Source organism: Notamacropus eugenii, chromosome 5, assembly GCF_028372415.1.
Source record: "Notamacropus eugenii isolate mMacEug1 chromosome 5, mMacEug1.pri_v2, whole genome shotgun sequence".
In the NCBI taxonomy this organism is placed as follows: domain Eukaryota; kingdom Metazoa; phylum Chordata; class Mammalia; order Diprotodontia; family Macropodidae; genus Notamacropus; species Notamacropus eugenii.
In genome coordinates this window covers 21637482-21664611 of record NC_092876.1, presented here as the reverse complement: position 1 = coordinate 21664611, position 27130 = coordinate 21637482, and the positions used below count along the sequence as shown (strand labels likewise).

The following is a 27130-nucleotide window of genomic DNA, read 5'->3' as shown; positions in this document are numbered from 1 at the left end:
GGTTTAGGAGTTGGTGACATTCCAGGATGTGGCTGTGGACTTCACCCAGGAGGAGTGGTGCCTATTGGACCATTCTCAGAGAGAGCTATACAAGAAGGTCATGCTGGAGAATATCCAGAACCTTCTCTGCCTGGGTAAGGACCATTTCCTCTGGTAACTCCAAATCTGCCATCAGAGGAGGGTTGTCTTCCCTATATACTGTGCACATTGTGAACATTTGTGAATGATTTCAAAGGGGAACATGGTCTCTCCACAGGGTCCTCCTGCTATTTGGCTTTCCTCTGTAAGGTCTTTGAATTATGTGATGGGACTCTGGGACCTTGTTTTGTTTCTCCTGAAGTTGTGTCTTTTTTAATTGAGGCAGCTTCAGGTAAAAAAATCCGTTCAGTATTAGAGAATCTCAACCTCTAAGTCAATTTTAGAGGTCATATCTTGTCTAATCTCTAACTGAACATGAATTTTGCCTGCAAAATCTTTGGAAACTGCTCATGCAGGTTTTCCTTGAAGATGGGCAGTGAAGGAACCCCTCTGTGCCAAAGCAATACCTTCCTCTTTGGAATGGGTCTAGAATTTAGAAAGGTCTTCTCATTGAGAAGTTGGTAGTAAGTTGGCAGTTCATTGCTCCTAATCCTGCCTAATGTTATGTGGGAAACTGAACAATAAGGGAAACTGAGGCAATTCTCTGGCAAGATAACCTTTATTAAAAAGGGCATGCCACCTGCCATGGATTTGGAATCAAGCCTTCCTGATTCCTGGCTCTTACCACTGCACTACCAGCTGCCTCTAATTTCTAAATGATGGAAGCTATGGAGCATGCCCATTTTTCTATGAAAGAGGTGAAAACCAGAACTTTCTGATTCCCAGTTGGCTGCATGACTCAATAATCCTCTCTCCAAAGATCCTCACAGTGAATACCTTGGAAACCAAGCTTGAAGAATTCTGGAAACCACCCTATGGTCCTTGCTTGCATGTCCCCTTTCCGTAAAGAGAACCAAATTACAAATTTCTCTCCATCCTCATGCTTCCCATATTTCCTATGCCTAGGGCTTCCAGTTACCAGAGAAGATGTGATCTCCTATTTCCAGGAAGGGAAAGCACCATGGAATCTGGAGCCCAAAGGCTTAAAGAACTTTTATCCAGGTGAGTGAGACAGAAGCAGATATATGAGGGATCTTATCACAAGGCATTTATTTATGTTGTAGTGAAAGGAGTTTTAGCCTTGGGGACAGGAAGACCAGACCTAGAATTCCTTTTTAGATACTTTTGATCCAGGCCAAGTCACTGAATCTCTGAGCCTCAGTTTCCCTATCTGTAAAAGTGAGGTGGTTGGATTCCATAGCCTTCATTTATCTGTAAGAAGTCATTGTTTGAAGCTTTGGGGCCTAGAACTCTCCTGAAAGCATTCAAAAAGGGTCTAAAGCTGTCCAATGTGAATAATTTCCTAGATTTTCTTCAAGTCAGCAAGCATTTACTTACAGCACCTACTACATTCCAGACCCTGGGCTAAGCACCAGGGATACAAATAAAGGCAGGGGACAAACCCTGCTCCTAAGGACTTCCCAGTCTAATGGCAAGACAATATGTTGGAACTACTCAAAAGAAGGAAGGCACTAAGGTAAGGAGGACTAGAGAAGACTTATTGTAGAATGAAGGGTTTTAGAGGGGACTTCAGGGAAGCCAGAGTGAGCATGAGGGGCAGCCAGAGAAAACATGGAGTTGGGAGATGGAGTGTCCTTGGTCAAGGAAAAAAGAGAAGTCCTGAACCACTGATAACTGCACATATGAAGTGGGGAGTAAGGTGAAAGAACACCAGGGAGGTAGGAGAGAGGCATCCACAGGTCCGAACCTGCATTTGAAAACGAGAGAGAGAGACCAGAATTCAGGAACTGAGATAGAGGCTGGGACCAGGTGTAGCCCTGGGCCCAGTCAGGCAGTCAGTATATTGGTAAATGCCAGTGTTCTCAGCACTGTATAAGTCTGGGGATGCAAAGATAGTCCTTGCTGTCCAGAGTTTACCATCTAGTATACAAACACAGAGATAGTTTGGAAAGAAGCAACAGATCATGAGCCTCACTCTTATCTGAGCCAGACAAAAGCGAGTCTTTTGTAATTGGAATACATTAAGTTCAAGAGGAAAATAAGTGACTAGAAGACAAGAGTAGTTTAAGGAGTGTAGAGTTAGTGAAGAAAATCACAATAATATTAGCTAATATTCATACCGTGCCTACTCTGTTCTAAACAATTTTAAAATATTATCTCATTTATTCCTCACAAAACCCTGGGAGGCAGGTGCTACTATTATCCTCGTCTTACAGATGAGGAACCTGAGGCAAACAGTGATATTATGACTTGCTCTGTGTCCCACAGGTAACAAGTGTCTAAGTCTGTATTTGAACTCAAGTCTTTCTGACTCCAGGCATAGTGCTCTCTCCACTGCATCACCTGGCTGCCTCATGGTGGAAAATAACTTTGCACCATAGACGAAGCTTCAAATAGAGGAGATGAAAGGATAAGAGACTTTTAAGGTAGTTTTCCAGCCAGTCATCAGGGACTGGGATGGATGGAAGCCGAGGTGAGGTGAGGTGAGGTGCCATGTCAATGATTGGTTACTGGCATTGATCCCTTTTCCTTCTCCCATGTGGTTTTCTGGGTTGTTTTTTTTTTTTGTAAGGATTAAGGCAGGGGAAAAGGGGAAAGATCAGAGGATACCATGGAGAAAACCTAATTAATTTTCATAATATAACATGCATGAGATGAATTCACCTTAAAAAAAATGAGTAACAATGCCTTAGAAAGCAGAAAGACACAACATGTTGTGTATAAGAAACACCTTTGACAGAAAGTATTAAACACTTTGACAAAGTATTAAAATGAAAGGGTAACATCCGGTAATGTCTTTTTCAACTATGCCCTAAACTCATTCCCCTCTGTGCTCTTTGACCCCATTATAACCACTAGTCCTATAAACTAAAAGGTTCATGGAAAGATGAAAAACATCCATTTCAACACAAAATTATAGCTGCTATTTTTTGCTGTTGCAAAGATCTGTATACAAAGATGATGCGTATATATTGGGAAATGACTGAAGAAATGATAGTCTAAGAATATAATGGAAGAAACGATTACAGGCACAGTGTCAGAGAATCCTGCAAAGAATTGTCCAAACTGATGTTGAGAGAAGTAAGCAGAACTAGGAGAAGAGTTTATTTTATAGCAACACTGATCAATGCAATGAAAAACCATAACTCCAGAGAAGAAGTTCCCCAAATCTTATTTTTAGGACTCCTTTCAGTAACAAATATAAAGTGTGTTGTGAAGGCCCCTAGTCATTTAATCTGCTACTCATAAAATTCTTTCAATTGATGCATTTTTATTTCATGCATTTGGTACTTATTTAATGAAAATGACTGAGAGAACTATGCTCCAAATCAATACTTTCATTTCACAGTATAATTATAAAATATAAAATTTTCTTCTACTTTAAATGATAAAAATTTAATTTGGAACTTTCTGGAAGATTTTGTTTTAATCCAACAAGAACTCATATTTGCTATTACTTGTAAGACCTCAATGTAAATTTTCTTATTTCATAGATTTTTAAAAATTGAAATAGCATTTTTAATCAAATAAGTGTAATCTGGAATATGTAGAACAAAACACAACATATGAAATTAAGTTCAAAGCTGGACTTTTTCTCTGAACAAGGGTTTGCAGTATTTCCCTGACAAAGCCCATCTACAATTTGGTTCTGCATCAAGTCAATTTAATGATGAAAATAATAAGAAAATAATCATTAGTATTTGATACTATTTGACATGTGCTAGTTACTGAGCTAAGGGCTTTATAGACATTTTCTCATCTGATCTTCACAACAATGCATAAAGGAAGGTATTGTTATCTCAGTTTTACGGTTGAGGAAACAAAGGCAGGCAGAGGTTGTGACTCACCCAGGGTCGCAGTGCTAGCAAGCGTCTAAGCTAGAATTTCAATTCATGTCCACCTAAGTCCAACTCTTTATCCACTGTTCTATGAGCTGTCTTTTGATTGATAGCCAGAATACAGTGAAAATGCTCTCTTATTGAGATATGGAATTTCATATTTTGTTTTTGGCCTTCAAACCAGTCAACAAAATGAGTGGTTAATTGCTGTACAGAATGTATATTTTTCTGTTGGCTAATGAGAAATAGTGCATTAAGTAGATAAAACAACCTTTTTTAAAGAAAGACCTCTTCTGACCTAACTTTCTTCTTTCTACCACGTTTTACCACTGGCTACACTTCCTCAGAAACTCTGTGGAATGACTGACCTAGCTGGCCAACTAGTTCTCTTGAAAATTCACTAGATATAAGAATAGTAACATAAACAGAAAAGAAGTTCAAACCAGAAAATAGCCTTAAGAGTGCAATGAGAAGCAAAGTCAAGTCTGTTTGTGCAGAATGTGTGTGATGATCCATGATGCTTTCAAGATGGTTTGTAACGTGCACTCCCAGGAATCATGTTTTCAAAGACCCTGCTTTCTGTACCCAAAGAACACAAACATTTGTAACATCTTCATGTGCAAATTACAGCACTAATGACATGAAATTACTAGGTAATCTTTGAATAATGTGCAGTTTATTCTGTCATGCTCATGCAGTTTATAAAAAGCAAATGAGAGTATGACCATGAACTGAGAAAGGATATGCACTTGCATGTCAAACCTTTCTGGTAGTTTGGAAACAATTTGATATTAGGTTGATAAATTGAAATAATTTGTTGCATTTAGTCAGAAATGTAGAGAGTTTGGTGTCATCTCTGCATGAACACCAAAACCACTATATGTCTCATCATAACAGTTTGGAATCAATGAAGATACATTTTAGAAAACATATGGATCATGAATAATGGCTGTCCTAAAGAAGTGATGGACCAAACAGAATGTATTATATCTCAGAGGAAGACAAAAAAAATGGTTGGTAAACATGTTGTGATCCCAGACATGGAAACAGAAATAAATTAAAAGTTTGCCAAGGAAATCTTTATGTGAGTTTTTAGTATATGTAAAGCAAATAACAAAATATTTACTGGTCTTAATAGAATATAAGAAAAGTTGGATTACAACTTAATAGTATTACATGAGAGTTAAAAAAGAATAAATATATTTCTCAACAGTATATGAAATTAATAATGGCCATGTGATAGGATATCAAATCTGATCAGTATAAAAAACCAGGATGATTAACTGAGATTGAGAGAATAAGAAGTTTTAAAAAAAAGGCATTTGAAGAAACTATTGAAAGTGCAATGGAGAAAGGCCATCTAGTGCTGCGGAAGGAGTAGAACTAGTCACAGGGCTTGAGTTCTAGTCTTAGTTATATCTACATGGATATGGGTCAGGTCAAGTCACTCAGTTATTATGGGCTCATGGCATGAGTGGTGAAGCATAATGAGAATCCTGCCCTACCTATGTTATAGGTTTGCTGTGAAGATCTAGGGTTATTGTATATGAAACTCTTTGTAAATTAAATCATGCTGTGGGTGAGAGTTAATAGCATTTTCAAATGATTGGGTCTGTTTATTTAGGTTTAAAGATTCTTCTTTTTACCTGGGGAAATAGAATAAAAAATTAACTTCTTTTATGCCACTTGAGGGATGATATATTTGTAGGTGTGTGTGTGTGTGCATGTGTGTATATGTATGTATGTATGTATATATTTGTTTCCTCAGCTGCAGTAAGCATGTTTAAAGTGAATGAGACTGCTACCAACCTGAGCCTTTCTGTGGAAGAAGCTGGCCAGCTGAGATTCATGAGTGATGGTCCCTGTGACTTCAGTGTGAGAGAAATCTGTGACTCTGATACTAAGGTAGATAAAAATCCACAGAATCCTTATGAATCTGATGAAGTTGGAAAGACCTTCATACATCATTCAGTCCTAAATCACTGTAAGACAATGACCCCAAGGAATGACTGTTTTCAGTACAAATGCTTTACTGAAAAGGCGGAGCTTATTCAGTCCCATGAGAAGCCTCCTGAAATGCAAACGTATCAAGGTAATCAAGAGACAATGGCCTTCAACTTGAGTTCAGACCTCACTGGACGTCAGAAAAGTTATACTGGCAAAAAGCTTTATATAGGTAATGAAGGAAGAAAGGCCTTCAGCCAGAACTCTAAAATCATTAGCCATCAGAAAATTTGCACTGGAAAGAATCCTTATGAATGTAATGAAGTTGTAGCAACCTTAACCCATCACTCATCTCTTCCTTACCATCCTGGATTTGATACTGGAATGAAAACACATGCATATAATCAGTGTGGGACGGTCTTACTTTTAAAATCAGATCCAGTTAGACATCAGAACATTCATACTGGAGAGAAGCCTTATAAATGTAATGAATGTGGGAAGGCCTTCAGCTATAAATCAAGCCTTACTAGGCATCAGAGAATTCACACTGGAGAGAGACCTTATAAATGCAATGAATGTGGGAATTCCTTCTGCGACAAATCAGCCCTTATTGGTCATCAGAGAATTCACACAGGAGAGAAACCTTATGAATGTAATCAATGTGGAAAGGCTTTTACAAGGAGGTCCGGTCTCATCACACATCAGAGAACACACACTGGAGAGAAACCTTATGAATGTTCTCAATGTGGGAAGGCCTTCAGATCCAGACCAAACTTTGTGCTCCATCAAAGAACTCACACTGGAGAGAAACCTTATGAATGTAATCAATGTGGAAAGTCTTTCCAACGGAAGTTCGGTCTTGCTGCACATAAGAGAATTCACACTGGAGAGAAACCTTATGAATGTAATCAGTGTGGAAAGACTTTCAGACAGCACTCCAATCTTACTACACATCAGAGAATCCACATAAGAGAGCCCTTATGAATCAATCAGTGTGCTTAATTATCAATGCTGAAAGGCTTTGTGATTTAATACAATCTAATTGAATGTCAGAGAATCCACACTACTGAGAAACCTTCTGAATGCAGTCAGTGTGGAAAGGCTCCAGCCTTGCTGAACACCTGAGAATCCACAGGAAAACTTCATGAATGTCATGAATGTGGTGGAGCCTTTAGTTACAATTCAAACTTTACTGACCATGATAGAATCCACACTGAAATGAAACTTTAGGAATATAACCAGTGTCATAAAGCCATTCCCTATTTCCCATCAGAGGATTCCTTCTAGATAATAATCTTATCACTGTGATGAATGAGGAAAGGTATTGCAATGAAGTACAGGGCTGTTTAACATCAGAAAAATCATTCTGAGGAGGAGCTCTATATAGACTCTAGATGAGAAGGCCTTCAGTCTGAGATCATTTCTTTACATCAGAGGATCCACTGTGGAGGGAAGACTTATGAATGTTCTCAAAGGGGACATGGTTTTCTCTGGAAGAGGGAGATCCAGAATATTCACACTGGAATGAAGGCTTATGGAAGCAGAATTTGTGGGAAGAGCTTCCTTTACCTGGAGCTCGTATTTGACTGTTCATTGGAGAACTCATACTAAAGATAAAAGTCTTGGATCTAATTAACAAGTCTGTTAATGAAGCACAGACTTTATTTGACCTGCCAGCATGAGAGACCTCATTAGAAATCCCAAATAGCATATTGTGCACAAAGTCCTACAAACATACTGAATTTTTCTCAGAAATCCTGGTATTTGTCATTACTCCTCACTATTTCATATGCTGTACCTTCTTCAGCCATTTCCCAATGAATTCGGACTCACTTTGTTTCCTGGTTTTTTGCTGGCACAAAAAGTCCTCATGTAAATATTTTGGTATCTGTTGGAGATAATTCTGTCATGCTTTCTTTAAGCAGCTAGGTGTCCCAGTGGAGATAAGAGTGCTTGCTGTGCTTGGAGCCACAAGATCTGGGTTCAGATTTGATCTCTGAAACTTACTAACTGTATGACCCTGAGTAAATCACTTAACCTTTTCCTGCTTGAGTTTCCCCATCTGTAAAATGGGAATAATAAGAGCACCTACCAGCTAGGCTTGATGTGAGCATTAAATGAGAAAATATTTGTAAAATGAGAGCAAGACTTCAATTACGATGGAAATGCTAGTTTTAGAAATGATTATTTTTCCTTTGGTCATAAGTGTCATAGTAAACATCTGGACAATTTAGACACTTTTAGATCAAATTGATATTCAGAACAGTGTAGATGAAGACAATACTTATAAAGCACAGAGCTCTGGGTTTGGAATCAGGGAGTCTTGGGTTCAAATCCTGACTAAGGCACTCTGTAGCTCTGTAGGACAAAGAACAACCTTTCTGTGCCTTACTTTACTTGTCTCTAAAATGAGATTGGCTTCCTCTACTCGTTATTTAGCTTCTGTATTCCCTTCCAACTCTAAAGATGTGCTCTCTTCAAAAGCACACTCACATGTTTCTTTCCACAGCCTCTTCCAATATTCTAGGAAGGAGGCCTAGCGAGACCAAATCTGAAACTACACTAGAAAGCAGTAGTCATCCAGAGTATTACGTCCTACTTAAAAACAAAGGTCTTGAGAAATGGAATTGATCAGGTGTGTAATATACAAAAGAAAATGAGTACAGTAACTACATGTTCAGTCAACCTCAAGACCTCCACTGTGGACTCAAGACTTACTAACTAATACAAAGTGCTGGAAACACTGGAAAGTAGGCTGGCAGAAAACAAATACCAATACTGCACACTGTCGACCAAGATTAGCTCTTAATGAATTCATGACTTAGATGTAAAAGGTCACCTCAGATAAATTAAAGGAACCAAGAAGAGACATTTCTAAATAGTGGAAGAATTCACCACCATATAAGGGATAGAGAAGATCACAGAAAATAAAACAGCCAGTTTTTGTCACACACAAAAACCCCAGCGGATTTGAAATTTAAAAGAAATTCCACCTAGATAAGATGGTCTGAGTGGGGTGAATTTTGGGCAAGACCAGAAATGTCCTTGAGAGACTCGGCTTTGAATGAGAAAGCAAAAAGAGCATCTTTGGTTCCCCTACATAAAATTGGTTACTAATATAAAAAGAACATTATCATTTTTCTCAAAATGCTGCTTGAATTAACCTGAGTCCCCAAATCATGAGCATCTCTGAGCCTTTCTCTTATTTTGTGCCTTACAAGATCTGACTATATGAACTGTATTCAAGGAAGGAGTCTCATTTTGAATCGTCTGTTGAAACTGAGTTGACTCAAAGGAATAACTGCCAAACCTACTACTCTAGGTGGAATTTTATAATTTTCCATAATCACTGGCCAGAAAAATTCTCAGAAAAACTTGTATGCTATAAACAAATGTGTAAGCCTTGACAACTTCAGAATTGGGCAACATTCTTTTAGCACCTTCTTTCCCAGGACTGAGAAGATTTTATGAACTTGCCCAATGAGAAGGTCCCAAGACACCTAATTAGTCCCAGATAAGGAGAATTTACAGGATCTTTTGCACTTTTCCCAAATAGTAAATTATCATTATTTTTAAAGCAAAATATACCCAATTAAAATACTTAGCAGTTTTTAAACATTGTAACCACATTCTCTTAACAGTTTAATTCATTTCACAGCATCCAAAAGAGGACTTAATTTCCTCAGAATAAAATTGAATCACCCTTTAGGAATCAATTTTGAAATTAACAATATTTCTTATACAATGGTTTTCCAAAAATCACAATAAAAGAAAAATCAAAAGCATAATAACAATAAGCAGTATTACAGATTTAAAACAAATCTTTGACAAAACCGATTGGAAACGAACTTATTCCAATCAAATTACATTAATTCAGCTGAATGTATTTGCAAATTTTCTTGCATAGAAAATCACTTTATCTATCTATCAAATTGCCACTATAGACTGATCACATGACAATCTAGACTAATCACATTTAGAGATCAGTAATTTCATGCTTTTAATATGCTTGTTCTTATAATTTCTAAACATATTATCATAATGCAAACTTTAAGTAAATTTGGCATTAAAGTATGCTTTGTCTATAGAAGATCAAACATCAGTTATCCTAAGAGAACACATAAGAACATAAGAACACAAATTCAGTCTCATCAAATCTGAATTTGCAATTAAAAACGGTAGCATGCAGAACCTCAATTTTCCCAGGTGCCATTTACTGCTCAGACCTCAAATTATAGGATCCATTACTTTATTGTAGTCTACTGCCAGAGTTTTATCATGGCAGTCATTCTGCTCAGAAGGAGGGTCTAATTCCTGCAGCAGATAAAGGAGAGAGAGGTAATGAAGGGATGAGGGAATCAGAGTTCTCAGGGGTGACCATCCTAGTGGGCAGTGGTCCAGGTGAAATTTGAGCCCTGGACTGGAGGTTGGTGTACTAAAAGTCCAGGGCAGAAGAGGGTCATTCTCATGGCAGGGAAGCTGATAGAGGCCATGGATAGGGCAGAGAGAAATGCAGGGGCTTGTGGTCCTGGCTCAAGTTTGATTACAGGATGGAGATGATCCTAGGGGCTCAGAGCCCAGGCAGCAAAGGCCTCTTGGCACTGGGAGGACCTCCCAGAAAGGGTTGGGTCCAATGAGACCTCTTCTACCTTTTCTGCTTCCCAAGTGACCTATCTTATAGGTGGCTGTGCCATAGATTCATCCTCTTGGCCTCTCCTTGACTGAAAGAGATCATTATTTCCTAGAAACCCCATGCTGGGCTTGCAGAGCCCAGGTAGGTCTGAACCAGGAGATCATAGACATTGGATGACTTTCTTGTGCTCCACCTGATCCAGCCTTCTAAAAGCAATAGAAGATATTGTTTTCTTTGCTCTAGTATAAATGGCTCTGCTAAAGATCTTTGAAGCAGTTTAAATATTTTTTTCTTTTTGGTAGAAATGTACTTTTTTAGGGGGGGGGTGAAGTCAATTTGGTAGGAACTCCACTGAACTCTTCCAAATTAACCTTCAAATAACTATAAAATAGCTCCTCAAAACAAATTCTAGATGGTAGAACCAACAAAAAGATGGGGTGAAACAATTTTCCAGCCCAAGACAACTTAGAAGATCATGAGGAAAGGTCTGTCTCACTTGGGTAAAAGGAGAACACAGTCTAGTCAGGCAGTGTGACCAGGAAAGCCAACAGCAGGGTGCACCACAGCAAGACAGTGGAACCCCTGAGCCCTAGCACAAATCAACAACTGAAGCACAATGGCCCTGACACAGCAGACTAGCAACACAGCAGGCTACCTGGGAGGCTTCAAGTCCCCAGTACCACAGGTCAATAGCTAGACCCTATGGCCCCAGTGCAGCAGCCAAGATGCCCATTATCACCACTATTATTCGATATTGTACTAGAAATGTTAGTTATAGAAATGAGAAGAAAAAGAAATCTAAGTAACTAGGACAGGCAATGAGGAAACAAAATTTTCACTCTTTGCATGTGATATGACTGTATACTTAGAGAACCCTACAGAATCAACTAAAAAACTCTTTTAAATAATTCACTACTTCAGTAAAGTTGCAGTATATAAAACATACTCATATAAATCATCACTATATATAATATATTACCAATAAAGTCAAGGAACATGAGAAAGAAAGAGAAATTCTATATAAAATGACTATAGACAATATAAGTACTTGGGAGCCTGCCTGCCAAGACAAACCCAAGAATTATTGTTATCACTACCCCATTGTGCCTTTCCCCATTGTGGTTTTGATATATTGTGGGTAGGCAAAAGAAATTAAATGAGAATATTTTGGGAGTTTTGTAGAAATGGCAGACAACACAGGTAGGTCAGCAAACAACAGAGGAAAAGTTTCGAAACTCAGAAATACGCACACATGTATGTGCACACGTACACACATGTAGTATTCTATAATATCAACGTATTTTATCTTTTAATACCATATATACAATTTCTTTTTTAAAGTTAAAATGAGTAAAAGTTAAATTTGGTGAAAAGAACGTGAAGCCAGCAGATGACATACAAAGGTTAGTATGTTTACTTAATGTTGATCTATATATAGCCTAAGACCCAATACTTAACCCCACTTTTACAGCAAAGTACTGTAAATACCACATCAAAGAAAAAGAAAAAAATTCAGGCTTCTCTGGTACAAAGGGAGGTTCCCAAAATTTTACTCTGATTTTTCCAGATGGAAGGGTGGGGGTGGGGCCTGTGCCCTGAAACCCTGTGATGCGGAAGAGATTACTGTGGCTACTCTGCATGATACAAAGTGTCCACCTGAGAACTAAAATAAATGTAGCTGTTTCACAAAAGGAAAGAAAAACCAGTCCCACCCTCCAGGAGCCTGGTCTAATGGCTGGGTCCAAACAAGCTCTGTATAGTATGGGTGGGGGGCACCCTGAGAGGTAAGGCTTCAGAAGTGTTAGGGACCAGAAAAAGCTTGTTTTCAGAAGGGGAGTCTTTAGCTGAGACGGCAAGGAAGCAGGGGGGCCCAGGTGTGGGAAGAGGCCCTCCACAGGGTCAGGGGTCAGGTCTTGGTCAAGCATCAGCCTGGAGGCCAGCATCCCTGGGTCAGAGAGGAGGGGGAGGGGGAGGAAGGTGAGAGAAGAGTGTAAGGGGGTGGGGGGACTGGTCATATGGGGTATGGGAAGGAAGGAAGGTAGGGAAGGAGGGAGAGGGAGACAGAAAGAAAGAAAGAGGATGATTCCTTTGTTCAAAAATGGTAAGCTGGATAGATCCAGGACTAGAAAGGCCTGAGTTTCAATTAGGCCTCAGACACTTACTGGCTGTGTGACCCAGGAAAGTCACTTAACCCTATTTACCTCAGTTTCCTCACCTGTAGAACAAGCTGGTAAAGGAAATGGCAAAACCCTGCAACATTTTTGCCAAGAAATCCCGCAATGGGGTCGGGAAGGGCCAATCAGGACTGAAGAGACCGAGCCACCAAGGTGGTATGGTTACCAATCCCTTGGCCATTAGCCTTTGTGAAGCGGCTGCTAATGCCTGGTTTGGTGGGGTGAAGGGAAGGGGGTGAGGTCCTGGAACCCTTCCAAGGCCTCCTTAGTAACATGGGGCTGAGGAGGTTCTGAAGGAGACGTTCAGGGCCCCTCCAAGAGGCACCGGTTGTGAGTTCGAGTTTCCATGAGACAAAAACGTCCACAAAGAGTCCCACGGTCCGCTACGGACAGTCTTCACAACCTCGGGGGAGTGGGGGGGGGCGCTTATTATCTTCACTGTACAGTGGAGGAAACTGAGGCCAACGGCGGGGAAGTGACTTGTCCAGGGCCCCCAGGGCACTGGTGCCAGGCCCCGATGCTGTCCCTGAGCCTCCAGACTCCCCAGACAGGATGGGTTTTCCCTCCTTGGGGGGGCCCTGCGCCCCCAAGAATCTTTGGAGTCTTTTCCAAGGACACAGAAGGAAAGAACTGGCCTTCTGCCTGGTCTCTGCCTCAGTTTCCTTCTCTGTAAGTAAGAGCAGCACCTCTCGGGGTCCCTTGGGGATCTCTGGGCCAGCAAGGACACACTAGGTGCCTCCTGTGTGCAGAAGGACCCCGGCCTCCAGCGCCCAAGCTCCAAAGGACCACCCAAAACCGGAAGCAGAAAAAGGGGTGGGGGAGAAGGCCCTCAACCAACGATCTGACGTCACGCCCCTTCTCGGTCCCGCCTCCTGCGGAAGTTGCAGAGCCCCACGGCATGCTGGGAAATCCGCGGTACGCAGGCGCAGCTTTCCTGCGGGACCCAGAGCAGCTCTTCTTGGGACGCGCTGAGTGAGTGGGGGAGGGGAGGGAAGGAAGGAGTCAGTGCGCAGGCGCGGCCCCGGCTCCCAGCATGTGGGGGAGCCCCTCCTCCCTCCCCACTTCCTCACCTTCCCCCACATACGCGGGGACCCGGTTCTGGTGGCAGCGTCCCCAGAAGCTCCTGCAAGAGGGAGAGGGTCAGGGGCCAGTGCGTGTGTGCCAGGGCGTGGGCTCCGATGGGGGTGGGGCCGGCGCATCCGCGTGTGACGGGGGTTGGGGGTGCCCCCCTGGGGGAGCCCCCAGTTGGGCCCAAGGCTGCCGCGTGCGGCCCCTTCCTTGGAGCAGCTGCTTCTTCGGGAGCCCCGGGGGGCAGGGGAAGGGGCAGGACTGGCCATTGGGGTGACTCCCCTTCCTGCCCCTCCCCCAGCCCCCCAGGCCAAGGTTTCTTTATCGTAAGAGGAGGGGGAGCAGCCCCCCCCCCGCAGCGTATGTTTTCCTGGGGTGTCCAGGAGCCCCCTAAGTACCTCTGCAGTCTGAAGACCTTGGGCCAGGGACCTCAGCCTTGTCCCGTGGGGCCCCTGAGGATGGACAGGCCAGTGGGGGAGGGGTCCCCAGAGCCCCCCCCCTTCAGTCTGGGAGCAAGGGGGAGGGTTCAGGGTGACGTCATCAGGACCCCTTTTCTGAAGACCTTGGGGGAGGGGCTTTGACCGGGTAGAGCAATGACTGTTCCATTGCTGCCAGCTTCCAGAGGGAGTGACTCTGATCTCAGTCCGAGCATTTATTAAGCGCTTACTGTGTGCCAGGAGCTAGTGATGCTATCCCAGGAAAAAGAAATATACTCTCCTTATTTTTTTTTTGAGTTGTTCTTCAGTCCTACCCATCTCTCTGTGACCCAATCTGAGGTTTTCTTGGCAAAGATCTTGGAGTGGTTTATTGTTTCCTATTCCAGTTCATTTTACAGATGAGGAAATGGAGACAAAGTGAGTTGCCCAGGGTAACGTAGCTAGGAAGGATCTGGGGCCAGACTTGAACTCAGGAAGAGGAGTCTTCCTCACTCCAGGCTGGTACTTTATCCACTGTGTCACCTCGCTGTCCCCTCTGTCCTCAGGGAGCATCCCTTCTAAAGTGGGGGAGGGGAAGAGAACATCTGGAAGGACATGAGAAGGGGAAGGCAGGGAAGAGCCCTCATAATGCCTGGTGGCTCTGTCTGAGGAATGAGGGATGGCTGAGCTGGGCCCTTCCCCAAATCAGAGAATGGGCCAGCAGGCCTGGGGTCAGGAGGCAGCAGAGGCATGCAGATGTAGTCAGAGCATGGCTGGGCCAGGCCCTTCCCCAGAGTGGATGCTCAGGTCAAAAGCCACCAATGGGGGAAGAAGCCACCATGAGAAATCAGGAGGCAGCTGTGGCATGTGAACACATACCTTGTCACTAGCTCTGATCTTGGGCACAAAAGAAGCAGCATCACATTATCCTCAGCGCCAACTTGATGCCCATCTCCAGTTCCAGATGTTCCTTCTACCACCATTATCAGCAGCCTCTCCTCCTGGGGGTTTCATTCAATCCACATTTTTCTCCCTGTCCCATTTCTGGTGGCTGTTATCTGCTAACCTCATGCTGTTCTCCTTTCTGAATTTCATCAGTGCTGGTCCCAGAGACTTCTCTGCACCTCAACATACCTAGAGATGTTCCCTCCAGCAGGTCCACATTCTGCTCACTTCCACTTCACCAAAGCTACTCAGAAGCATGTTCATGGCCTTGATCTCGATACCACCACAAGTATTCCACTTCAATCTTCATGGACTCCTAGTTTTCTTTAATTAAAATCGTTGTTAGGGTTAGATGAGATCATGTCTGTAAAGCGCTTATGCCTGGCACATATGTGTAAGGTGAACTGCAGGAAATAAACTGAGAAGATGGACCAAGAAATGCTTCTTGCAGAAAGTGGGATTTTAGTTGAGACATGAGAAAAAGTAGCGAAACTCAGAGGCTGAGACAAGAGGGAACAGGTGGGGAGGAGGGGGTGGAGCCAGTGAAAATGCAAGCTGGAGATAGGAGAGTCATCCCAGAGGAAAAGCAAGGGGGCCAGGGTCACTGGATGCTGAGAACATGGAGCGGGGAAGAAGGAAAGGGATCAGGGAAGGGGAGCGCTCAGGGGTGACCGGACTTGAAGGCAATAACCCAGGTAGAATTCAAACCCTGGGGTGGAGTTTGGAAGCCTGGGAAAAGTCCAGGCAGAATAGGGAGCATTCTAGGTCATGGAAGGCAGTGCTTGTAGCTTAGAAGGAGGCAGGAAGTTTCCTGAAGTCCTGGCCCTGGGGGCTACTGGAGGAAATGTCTGTTTTGGGGCCCTCAGAGGCAGAGCAGAGTAGGGTTCTTGGGTCTAGGAGTACCCAGTCTGAGCAAGCTGGCTGAAAACAGAAGACCTTGGAGCTGATATCTCTGCCTTTTTTCATTGGAGTAGAGTTTACTCTGTCTTCCATTGGGGCTGAGATTTCTGCCCTTCTGGAAGCCAGCTCTTTAGGTGTAGGTCCCAGGTAAGACTGAAGAAAGGCTCCTCCCTGCACCTTGCTTCTGCTGGCTGCCCTTCCCTCATCTTCCATATCTGACCTCTTGATGAATGTCCTCCAGTTATGCCAGGAGCAGGTCTCCTCAAGTATGGCATCTGAGTCTGCTCCCTACCCCTGCTACTTGTTCAGGTTCCATATCACACCCCAAAGGATCTGAGGATCCTCTATCCTCACCTTTATCTTTGGGTTGCCATTAAGTGACTTTCATATCTTACATGGTGTCAGATGGAGGGAGAGCACTGATTTAGGAATCACTGAGGCTCTGACTAGTCTCTTCCCCTCTCAGATCCCAAGCCTCTTTCTGCCTCCTGGGTTTCTGTAAGAGGATAGGGGAAGGGAATGGGACAGAAGGGAAGGAATAAGTGAACATAGTAAGTAGTCTTCCTTTTAAGACCTGTTTCCACTCCAGCCCTACTGGCTGCCCTCCTCTGTTGGTTGGAGACTATCACCTGGCAGAGCTAGGGCCTTTGTAACTGCCCTGAGACCTTACCCTCTGTTAATCCTTATAGGCCAGACTGTCTAGACAGGAAAAGACATCTGCCTCTCTGGCATCCTTATTCCTTCCCAGCTCAGCCTACAGAGGACAAGGCCTGGCCTAAGCAGGGAGCCTGGAGCCAGGAAGAATGGCCCCTGGGACCCAGAGATGCACAGACCAGGTGAGTGCAGTCCAACCCCACACCTAACTAGCATCAGCCAACATGGCTATTTCCATAGACATAGAAGATTGTTTTTGAGGTTGGCAATCTCTGTCATCAATGGATTGTTTCTTTACAAAAATAGATATAAAATTGAATTCAATAGTAACCAAACTGCCCTGCTCTCTTGTGTGTTTTGAAGTGTACCAATGGCACTGTTTTATCTTGAGCACTAACTCCCCCATTCTTGCTCCCCCAATTCCTGCCTGCTGTGTTTGTTTACATTTTCTTATTACAACTGACTAGGAAAATCACTTCACTCATTAGTCTCCATCTGTAGGCATCATGGCTTTGCTTTCTTTTGCCTGTCTAGCCCACCTGCCTCTACACACAAGTCCTTCCCCCTCCTCTGTTTTTTTTGGCCAAGCTGTCCTGTAGCAATTGAAGATCAAGGAAAACCCCTTCACACCGAGTCCTTTCTGGACAGATCTGGAGCAGAGGCCTGAAGGCTTCCCCAGCTCTTGTCCTTGACTGTGTTGTCTTCAGAGCTGAAGTCGTCCTCCTGGTCCTAGGCACCAGCTCTGCCTCAGCTCGCATAAGTCTCCCCAGGAAGCTCTGAATCCCTCCCATTTACCATTTCTTAGGTCAAGTCAATAAGCGTTAGAAAGTGGCTCCTGTGTGCCCGGCCCTGTTCTCTGTCCTGAGAATTGGCCAGCGCGACAGGCCAAGGCTTCATGGTTGTGTTGGTTTTCTAGACACAAGAAAGTGATGACCGCGATGCACGTAAACCTTAAATGTGTGTTGTACTTATTTTCCGATAGCTGGCTGCTCACCCTTTACTGTCACACCACTACCTGCCTTTCTCTTACTTTGCCTTATATTTCTGTGCAATAGGGATCCAAACAGACACCCTTTCTCCCTCCTATGAGGGCAGCAGGAAAGCTGCTAATCTCTTGTGATCTGGACAAGAGGAAATGGGAGGCAAAGCATGGAAGAAATTGAGGGAAGGGGACTGATAGCCCACTAGTGGAAACAAAACTGGGAAGGGGCAAATGGCAGGAATGGTAAGAGAATGGCCACGTACAGCTGTAGGCCCCAAGCCCAAGGTTAACTTTTGAGAATAATTAAGAATGAAAAATGAGGAAAAGACCTGGTAAAACGGCCCAGTCAATCATCCACTGTTTCTGGTGAGATTACTCTGTGACAGTATTACACTGTACTAGTTGTGAGGGGAAAAGCTACAATTAATGGAATAATCCAAGCTTACATTTTAGTAGAGGAGACAAGTGCCCATAAAAATAGATATCACATTAATATAAGAGTAAATAAAGTCAAATAAATACAAAACTTCTGAATGGAGAATGTTTTGGAAGGGAGGCTACCAGCAAATGGGAGATAGCAGGTAAGGCTTCATACAGAAAATGGTGCTTAAGGTATGTTTTAAAGGGGCAAAGAGACCAAACATTTAAAGAACAATGCCAATACTATATGAACTATTTGGGGAAATGGATTGTGAAGGAGTCCTGCAGAATTCCTTTTATGATGCAAATATGGTGCTGATGCCTAAACTTGGAAGAACTAAGACAGAGAAAGAAAATTATAGATCTAATTTCCCTAATGAAGATCAATGCAAAAATTTTGAACAAACTACTAAAAAGGTGATTAAAGCAATATATCCCAAAGATTATACATTATGACCAGGTGGGATTGCTACCAGGAATGCAGGAGTAATTACGTATTAAGACAACTAACAATATAATTGATCATATCAATAACAAAATCAGCAGAAATCATATTATTTCAATGGATATTGAAAAAGCTTTTGACAAAATATGGCACCCACAGGAACAGGAATAAAGGGAGCATTCCTTAAAATGATAAGCAGTGTTTACGTAAAACTCATCAGTAAACATTATCTGTAATAGAGATAAGCTAGAAGCCTTCCCAGTAGCATCAGGGGTGAAGCAAGGATACCCATTATTACTGTTATTATTCAATATAGTACTAGAAATGTTAGCTGTAGCAATAAGAGAAGAAAAAGAAGAAATTAGTATAGGCAATGAAGAAACAAAGCTATCCCTCTTTGTAAATGATATGGTGATATACTTAGAGAACTCTAGAGAATCAACTAAAAAGTGACTTGAAACAATTAACAACTTTAACAAAGATTCATGCTATAAGACAAGCCGTCGTAAATCATCAGCATTTCTTTCTGTGATCAATAACGCCCAGCAGCATGAGACAGAAATTCCATTTAAAAGCAATATAAAATACTTGGGAGGCTACCTGCCAAAACAAACCCAGGAAACATGAACACAATTACAAAACATTTTTCACACAAATAAAATCAAATCTAAACAATTGAAAACATATCAATTGCTCATGGGTAGACTGAGCCAATATGATAAAAATGACCATTCAGCTTAATTTACTTAGTGCCACACTAATCAAACTACCAATAAATTATTTGATTGTTGGAAAAAAATAACAAAAAAATTCATCTTGAAGAATAGAAGATCAAGAATATCCAAGGGAATCAAATAAAAATATAAAGGAAGTTGGCCTAATAATACCAGAACTCAGACTATATTTTAAATCAGTATTCATCAAAACCATTTGGTATTGGCTAAGAAATTGAGTAGTAAATAAGTGGAATAGATTAGGTACACAAGACTGTAGTCAGTGACTATAGTAAACTACTGTTTGATAAACCCCAAAACAGCAGCTCCTGGAATAAGAACTCACTATATGACCCAAACTACTGGGAAAACAATAGGGCACCAACTAGGTATAGACCATCATCTCACACCATATTCCAAGATAAGGTCAAAATGGGTACGTAACTTAGACATAAAAGGTAACACCATAAGCAGATTAGGAGAGCAATGAAGAGACTACCTGTTAGATCGATGCAGAAGGGAAGAATTCGTGACCAAATAAGAGATAGAAAGCATTAGATCATTTTGATCATAGTAAATTAAAAAGCTTTTGCACAAACAAAACCAATGCAACCAAAATTAGAAAGAAAGCTGGGAGACAATCATTAACATCGAGTGTCCCTAATAAAGGTCTCATTTCTCAAATTTATAGAGAACTGAGTCAAATTTATAAGAATATAAGTCATTCCTCAATTGATAAATGGTCAAAGAATATGAACAGGCAGTTTTCAGAAGAAACCAAAGCTATCTATAGTCACAGGAAGAAGTGTTGTAAACCAGTTTTGATTAGAGAAATGCAAATTAAAACAACTCTGAGATAACACCTCACACCTATTAGGTTGGCCAATATGAGAAAAAAGGAAAATGATAAATGTTGAATCAGATGTGGGAAAATTGGGACACCGGTGCACTGTTGGTGGAGTTCTGAACTGTTGATCCAACCATTCTGGAGAGAAATTGGAGCTATGCCAAAGGGCAGCCAAACTGTATATACTCTTTGATCCAGTAATACCACTACTAGGTCTGTATCCCAAAGAAACCAGAAAAAAATGGGAAGGGACATACATGTGCAAAAATATTTATAGTAGCTCTTTTTGTGGTGACAAAATATTGGAAACTGAGGAGATGTCCATCAACTGAGGAACAGCTGAACAAGCTGTGGTATATGAATATAATGGAATACTACTGTGCAATAAGAAATGATGGAAGAGGCAAATGTCAGAAAAACCTGGACAGATTTGTATGAACTGATGCAAAGTGAAATGAGCAGAACCAGGAAAAAATTGTACAGAGTATCAGCAACATTGTGTGATGATCAGCTATGAATGACTCAGTTCTTTTCAGCAACACAATGATCCAAGACAAGTACAAAGGACTTATGAAGGAAAATGTTATCCATATACAGATAAAGGACTGATGGACTCTGAATGCAGAGTGAAGCATATTCTTTTTCCTTTATTCTTTTTCATGTTTTTTTTCTTTAATCTGTTCCTTTCAAAACTGTGACAAATATGGAAATATGTTTGACATGATAGCGCATATGTAACCTATATCAAATACATATTAGGAAAAGGGGAGGGGAGGGAGAGAAGAAGAAAAATTTGGAACTCGAAATCTTGTAAAAATGAACGCTAAAAATTGCCTTGACATGTAATTAGGAAAAAATAAAATGGTATTTTAAAAAGGGACTGCAAAGTGGAGGGAAAGAGAAAGACAAGGAGGACCAATAGTACACAGAAACAGAGAAGGCCTATGGGATTGGGTCTCAAAGGACAAGAGGGTGAGTAGCATCTAAAGAGGCTGAAAGAGACATTGGGACCAGGCTGTATGTGCCATTAAAAGTTAAATAAGGGGTTGGTATTTGCTCCCAGAGGCCTGGGTGTTGGCAGTAACGTGGAGGATGAATTAGAGTGGTTAGAGACAAGAGGCTGGGCAACCAGTTCAGAAACTGTGGTGGGAAGGGAAGAGAAGAGTATAGACATTTATGTAGTGTTCACTGTGTGCCAGGCACTGTGCTAAGTCCCTTAGAATTATTGTCTCATTTGATCCTCAAAAGAATCCTGGGAGTTAGGTACTGTTATTATCCTCATTTTACAGCTGAGAAATTCTGATCTCTTTAAGCTCTAAATCTTGTGGCATTTGATGATTTAGGAGTCAGTGACATTCAAGGATGTGTCTGTGGACTTCACCCTGGAGGAGTGGTGCTTGTTGGACCATTCTCAGAAACAGCTATACAAGGATGTCATGCTGGAAACCTCCCAGAATCTTCTTTCTGTGGGTAAGGACCTTTTACTTTGGTAACTGACATATTACCTTGGTAGCTCATTGCTCCTAATCCTTTCTGGTATATCAAGTTCATCTTTATTCTTCATTCTGACCTCAAATTCTAGACCAGGTGGTAGTACAGAAAGGGAAGGGACTAAGATTTACATACATATACATACACATATACATATGCATATGTACACATATGTATGTATATATATACACACACATATAAATATATATGTATATGTGTATGCATCTTTAATATCCTGAACTGAGAAGTGCTTTATAATTATTATCATAATCCTCACAAAATCCCTATGAAATTATTATCTCCATTTCATAGTTTAGGGAACTGATGCAAACCGAGGTTAATAACTTACCCAGAGGCACACAGCTACCATATGTCTGATTCTGGTTTGAACTTGTCTTTATGACGCCAGGTTCAGACAACCAGCAGCCTCCAATTTCTAGATAATGGAAGCTTTGCAGTGTGCCCATTCTTTTATGAAAGAGGTGAATAAAGGTGGAATTTTCTGATTCCAAATAAACTGCATGATCTCTGTCCCTTTCCAAAGATACCGATAATCGATATCACAGAAGCCATCCTTGAGGTGTTTTAGGAACCATTTTGTTGTCCTTGCTTGTTTGTCTCCTTTCTCTAAAGAGGACTAAATTGTATATTTCTCTCTATCCTCATCCTTTCCTTATTCTATATTCCCAGGGCTTCCAGTTCCTAGAGAAAGTTTGATCTTCCTTTTTCAGCAAGGGGAAGTATCAGGGACTCTAGAGCAAAAAGACCCAAGGAACTCCTGTCTAGGTGAGTGAGATGAAAGCGAGTGTATGAGGGCTGTTATCACAAGATACTTATATGTGTTGTAGTGAAGATTTTGAAATGCTAAGATTTGGGGGCGGGTAGACCTGACTTGGAATTTATTTTAAACACATTTCAGCAGTGAGATACTGGACAAGTAACTGAAACTTCCAGTCATAAAACTGTGATCCTGTAGGAAGTCATTGTTTTGAACTTAGGGGCATGGAACTCTCCTGAAAGTATCCAGGAGGAGCTGAGGGTGTCTAATATGAACTCTTTCCTGCTTGGTTGTTGTCCACTTTCAAAGAGAACCACAATAATCTCCCTATGTTAGAGTCCAGTTACAGTGTGTCTAACTGTGACGGATCAGACTGATACCATCTCAGAATGCTCTACCACAAGTCGGGCACAAATAGTCCAAATGAACATTTGGGGTGAATTCTCTAAGTTTGCACTTCTCCAGTTTCTTTTGAGCTACTTCAATTCTGCTTTGCTCATAGAGGACAGCACTTTCTCTGATGTTGACATGCTATGCTGAGCGGTCCTGTGCCAGTTTCTTCCATTTCAACCAATAAGTTCCAGAGTTCTTCAGAGAGACCTTGAACATGTCCTTGTATTGCTTCTTCTGACTATCATATGAGTACTTGCCCTGTGTGAGTTTTCCATAAAATACTCTTTTAGGCAAATGTACATGTGGTATTCAAAAACTAAATCGCCAGTTCATTGGAGTTGCACTTGCTACAAAAGACTTTGAATGCTTGGAAGTTTAGCTGAAGAAAGAACCTCAGTGGATTTGTGGGAGGCAAGATGGCAGAGTAAGCAGTATGTTGCTGTCTCTCTTCCATATGCCCCTCTGGAAAAACCATAAAATAGCACCCCAGAACAATCCTAGAACAGTAGAGCCGGTGGAAAGACAGTGTGGAGCAGTGTTTTAGCCCAGGATACTTGGAGAATTGGAATCAAAGATCCGTCTCACTCAGGTAAAAGGAGACTGCATTCCAGAACAGGAAGCATCCCTGCAAGCACCACCTCTACAAACCAGTGGGAGATCCTGAGCACCAGGGTGGTGGAGCAGGCAAATGCCAACCTCAGGACCTCCTCCCACTCCTTTTGCTGCCACATGCCTTAGCACAGCCAGGGGAACTGGCAGAACTCAGCTTAGAGAACTGCCATCTGCTTCAGCACAACTCAAAGCAGACAGGTATTCTTCAGCTGTGGAGACTCCCCATGCTCTGGTACAGCCCTGGGTGGGTAGGCATCCTGTGGTGGTCAGACCTCCCAGTGCTTCAGCACACCTCCAAGTAGGAAAGCATCCTCCAGCAGCAGGGCTTCCCTGTGCTTCAGTTGTAGTCTTGAGGGAAATGCAGAAAAACCTCACCTGGCCTCAGCAAACACCAGATACCACCATTAGGACCCAGGTTCAATACCAGGTAAGCTGCCAGATAGCTGCAACTGCCAACAACTGAGGTCCTAGCACACAAAATCAGTGACCAGACCCCGATCACCAGCACAAGAAACTTGGGACAGTGTCCCCTATGCTCCAGCAGGAGAGTTCAACTTTAAAAGTCAGGAAATAGGCAAACAAGATGAACAAAAAGCAAAAATGAACATTGACCATAGAGAGTTGCTGTGATGACCAGGAAGATCAAAACACAAATTCAAAAAAGGACAACATTGTCAATATAACTACATCCAAAACCTCAAGGGTGAAAATAAATGGATCCCAAGGCCAAAAAGCCTCCTTGGAAGAACTTAAGAAGGATTTTAAAAGTCAAATAAGAGAGGTGGAAGAAAAATTGGGGAAAGAAATGAGAGGTATGCAAGAGAACAACTTGGAAAAGGAAGGACAAAAAAATTGACTAAAGAAAACAATTCCTTAAAAAATAAAATTGGCCAAATGGAAAAAAAATCCACTGAGGAAGGCAACTCCTTAAAAAGTAGAATTGACCAAATGGAGAAAGCAGTATGAAAGTTAATTGAAGAAAATAATTCCTTAAAAATTAGAATTGGGGGAGTGGATGTCTTTTTGAGAAATCAAGAATCAAACAAAAATCAAGAATCAACAAACAAAAGAATGAAAAAGAAATAAAATGTAAAATGCCTCATTGGAAAAACCACTGACCTGGAAAATGGATTCAGGAGAGATAATTTAAGAGTCATTGGACAATCTGACAGCCATGATCAGAAAAAAAGAGCCTGGATAGCATCTTAAAAGAAATTATCAAGGAAAACTGCCTGATATCCTAAAACCAGATAGTAAAATAGTCATTGAAAGAATCCACCCATCACCTCCTGAAAGAAATTCCAAAATGAAAACTCCCAAAGAATATTGTAGGCAAATTCCAAAATTACCAGGTCAGGGAGAAAATACTACAAGTAGCCAGAAAGAAACAAATTAAATATCTTTGATCCAGTCAGGATTACACAGGACTTAGCAGCTTCTACATTAAAGGACTGGAGGGCCTTGAATATGGTATTCCAGAAGACAGAGGAGCTTGGATTACAATCAACTACCCAGTAAAACTGAGCATAAACTTTCAGGGGAAAAGATGCATTTTCAATGAAATAGGAGACTTTCAGTCATTCCTGAAGAAAAAAACCAAGCTGAACAGAGAATTCAATCTTCAAATACACAACTCAAGAGAAGCACAGAAAGGAATAAAGGAAGGAAAAATGATATTCAATAAACTTAAAACTATTTATATCCCAAACGGGCAGATATTTGTAACTCTTGAGAAGAGTATCTTTATTTTGACATTTAGAAGGGGTATATGTATATATATAGAGAGAGTATGTGGGTATAAGTTGATTTTGATATGATGATAAAAAGAAATTAACAAAAGTGTAGGGAAAAAATTGTACTGAGAGAAGAGGACAGGAGAAAGTAGAGAAAGGTAAATTACATCACATAAATAGGTGCAAAGACCTATTATAGTAGAGAGAAAAAAGGATGAGCATTGTTTGAGTTTTGGCGCAAAGAGGGAATGGCATTCACAGTGAGTTGGGTATAGAAACCTATCTTACCCTATAGGAAGTAGGGGAAAGGGGGGAAAAAAGCAAGGGGGCTGATAGAAGGGAGAGCAGATTGAGGAAGGTGGTGGCTAGAAGCAAAACACTGGTGAGGAGGGAAAGGTTGAAAGGACAGAGAAAAGTATAAATGGGGGTGGGAAATAGGATGGAGAGAGACATAGTAATTATAATTGTGAATGTGAATGGAATGAACTCTCCCACAAAATGTAAGCAGATAGAGTGGATTAAAAAACATAATCCTAGAATTTGTTGTTTACAAGAAATGCATTTGAGGCAGAGAGATACATACAGAGTAAAGGTAAGAGATTGGAGCAAAATATACTTCAGCTGAAATTAAGAAAGAAAAGCACTCCTGATCTCAGACAAAGCAAAAGCAAAAATAGATCGAATTAAAAGAGATAAGGGAAGAAAACTACATCTTGCTGAAAGGTATCATAGACAATGAAGTAATATCAATACTAAATGTATATATACCAAATTCTTAGAAGTTAAGTGATTTACAATAAGAAATAGAAAACTGTACTAGTGAGGGATCTCAACCTCCCCCTCTCAGAACTAGGTAAATTTAACCACAAAATAAACAAGAGAAAAATTAAGGAGGTGAATGGAATTTTAGAAAAGTTATATATACAGTAGACTTGGAGAAAACTGAATGGGATAGAAAGGAATATGCCTTTTTCTCTGTGATACATAGCATCTACACAAAAATTGACTACGTACTATGGCATAAAAGTCTCACAACCCAATGCAGGAAGGCAAAAATATTAAATGCATCCTTTTCAGATATTGGTGTAATAAAAATTACATATAATAAAGGGCCATGGAAAGAGAGACTAAAAATTAATTGGAAACTAAATAAAATCCTAAAGAATGAGTGGGTAAAACAGTATAGAAACAACCAATAACTTCATCAAAGAGAATGACAACAATGAGACAACACACCAAAACTTATGAAATGCAGTCAAAGCAGTTCTTAGGGGAAATTTTACATCTCTAAATGCTTACATGAATAAAATAAAAAGGAAAACAATGAATTGAGTGTGCAACTACAAAAGCTAGGGGAAAAAATTTAAAATCTCCAATTAAATACCAAATTAGAAATTCTGAAAAAGATTTAGGGTTAGAAATGAATGCATTTTAGGGTTAGACTGAGTGTTAAGGTTAGATTAATAAAACTGAAATTAAGAAAAGTATTGAACCAATAAATGAAACTAAGCTGATTTTATGACAAAACTATTAAAATGCTAAATTTTTGGTTAATTTGAATTTAAAAATCAATTATCAGTCTCAGAAATGAAAAGGGTGAATTCACCACCAATGAAGAGGAAATTAAAACAATAATTAGCGGCTGGATTTACCCAGCTGGATGCCAACAAATCTGACACTCTTAATGAAATGGACGAATATTTACAAAAAATATAAATTGCCCAGATTAACAGAAGAGGGAGTAAAACATTTAACCCCATTTCAGAAAAAAGAACTTGAACAACCTATTAAATGAACTCCCTGAGAAAAACTCTCCAGCACCAGATAAATTTACAAGTGAATATTACTAAACATTTAAAGAACAGTTTATTCCAGTATTACATAGGCAAGGAAATAGGTGGAGTCCTATCAAGTTGTTTTTATGATACAAATATTGTGCAAATACTAAACCAAGAAGAGCCAAAACAGAAAGAAAATTATAGACCAATTTCCCTAATCAATATTGATGCAGAAATTTTAAATAAAATAAATAAATGAAATTTTT

General features: G+C 40.9%; 1 protein-coding gene across 1 annotated transcript in view; it reads left to right on the top strand.

The window, feature by feature from the left end:
* The window catches only part of LOC140507391 (uncharacterized), a 49604-nt gene that overhangs the window by 7397 nt on the left and 15077 nt on the right, over positions 1–27130 (top strand). The window contains 8 exon segments of the mRNA XM_072615490.1: positions 8–134; positions 1045–1140; positions 5707–6863; positions 13408–13661; positions 14059–14117; positions 16802–16854; positions 21423–21549; positions 22261–22356. Of these exon segments, the coding sequence (XP_072471591.1) occupies positions 8–134; positions 1045–1140; positions 5707–6863; positions 13408–13661; positions 14059–14117; positions 16802–16854; positions 21423–21549; positions 22261–22356 (1969 nt within the window).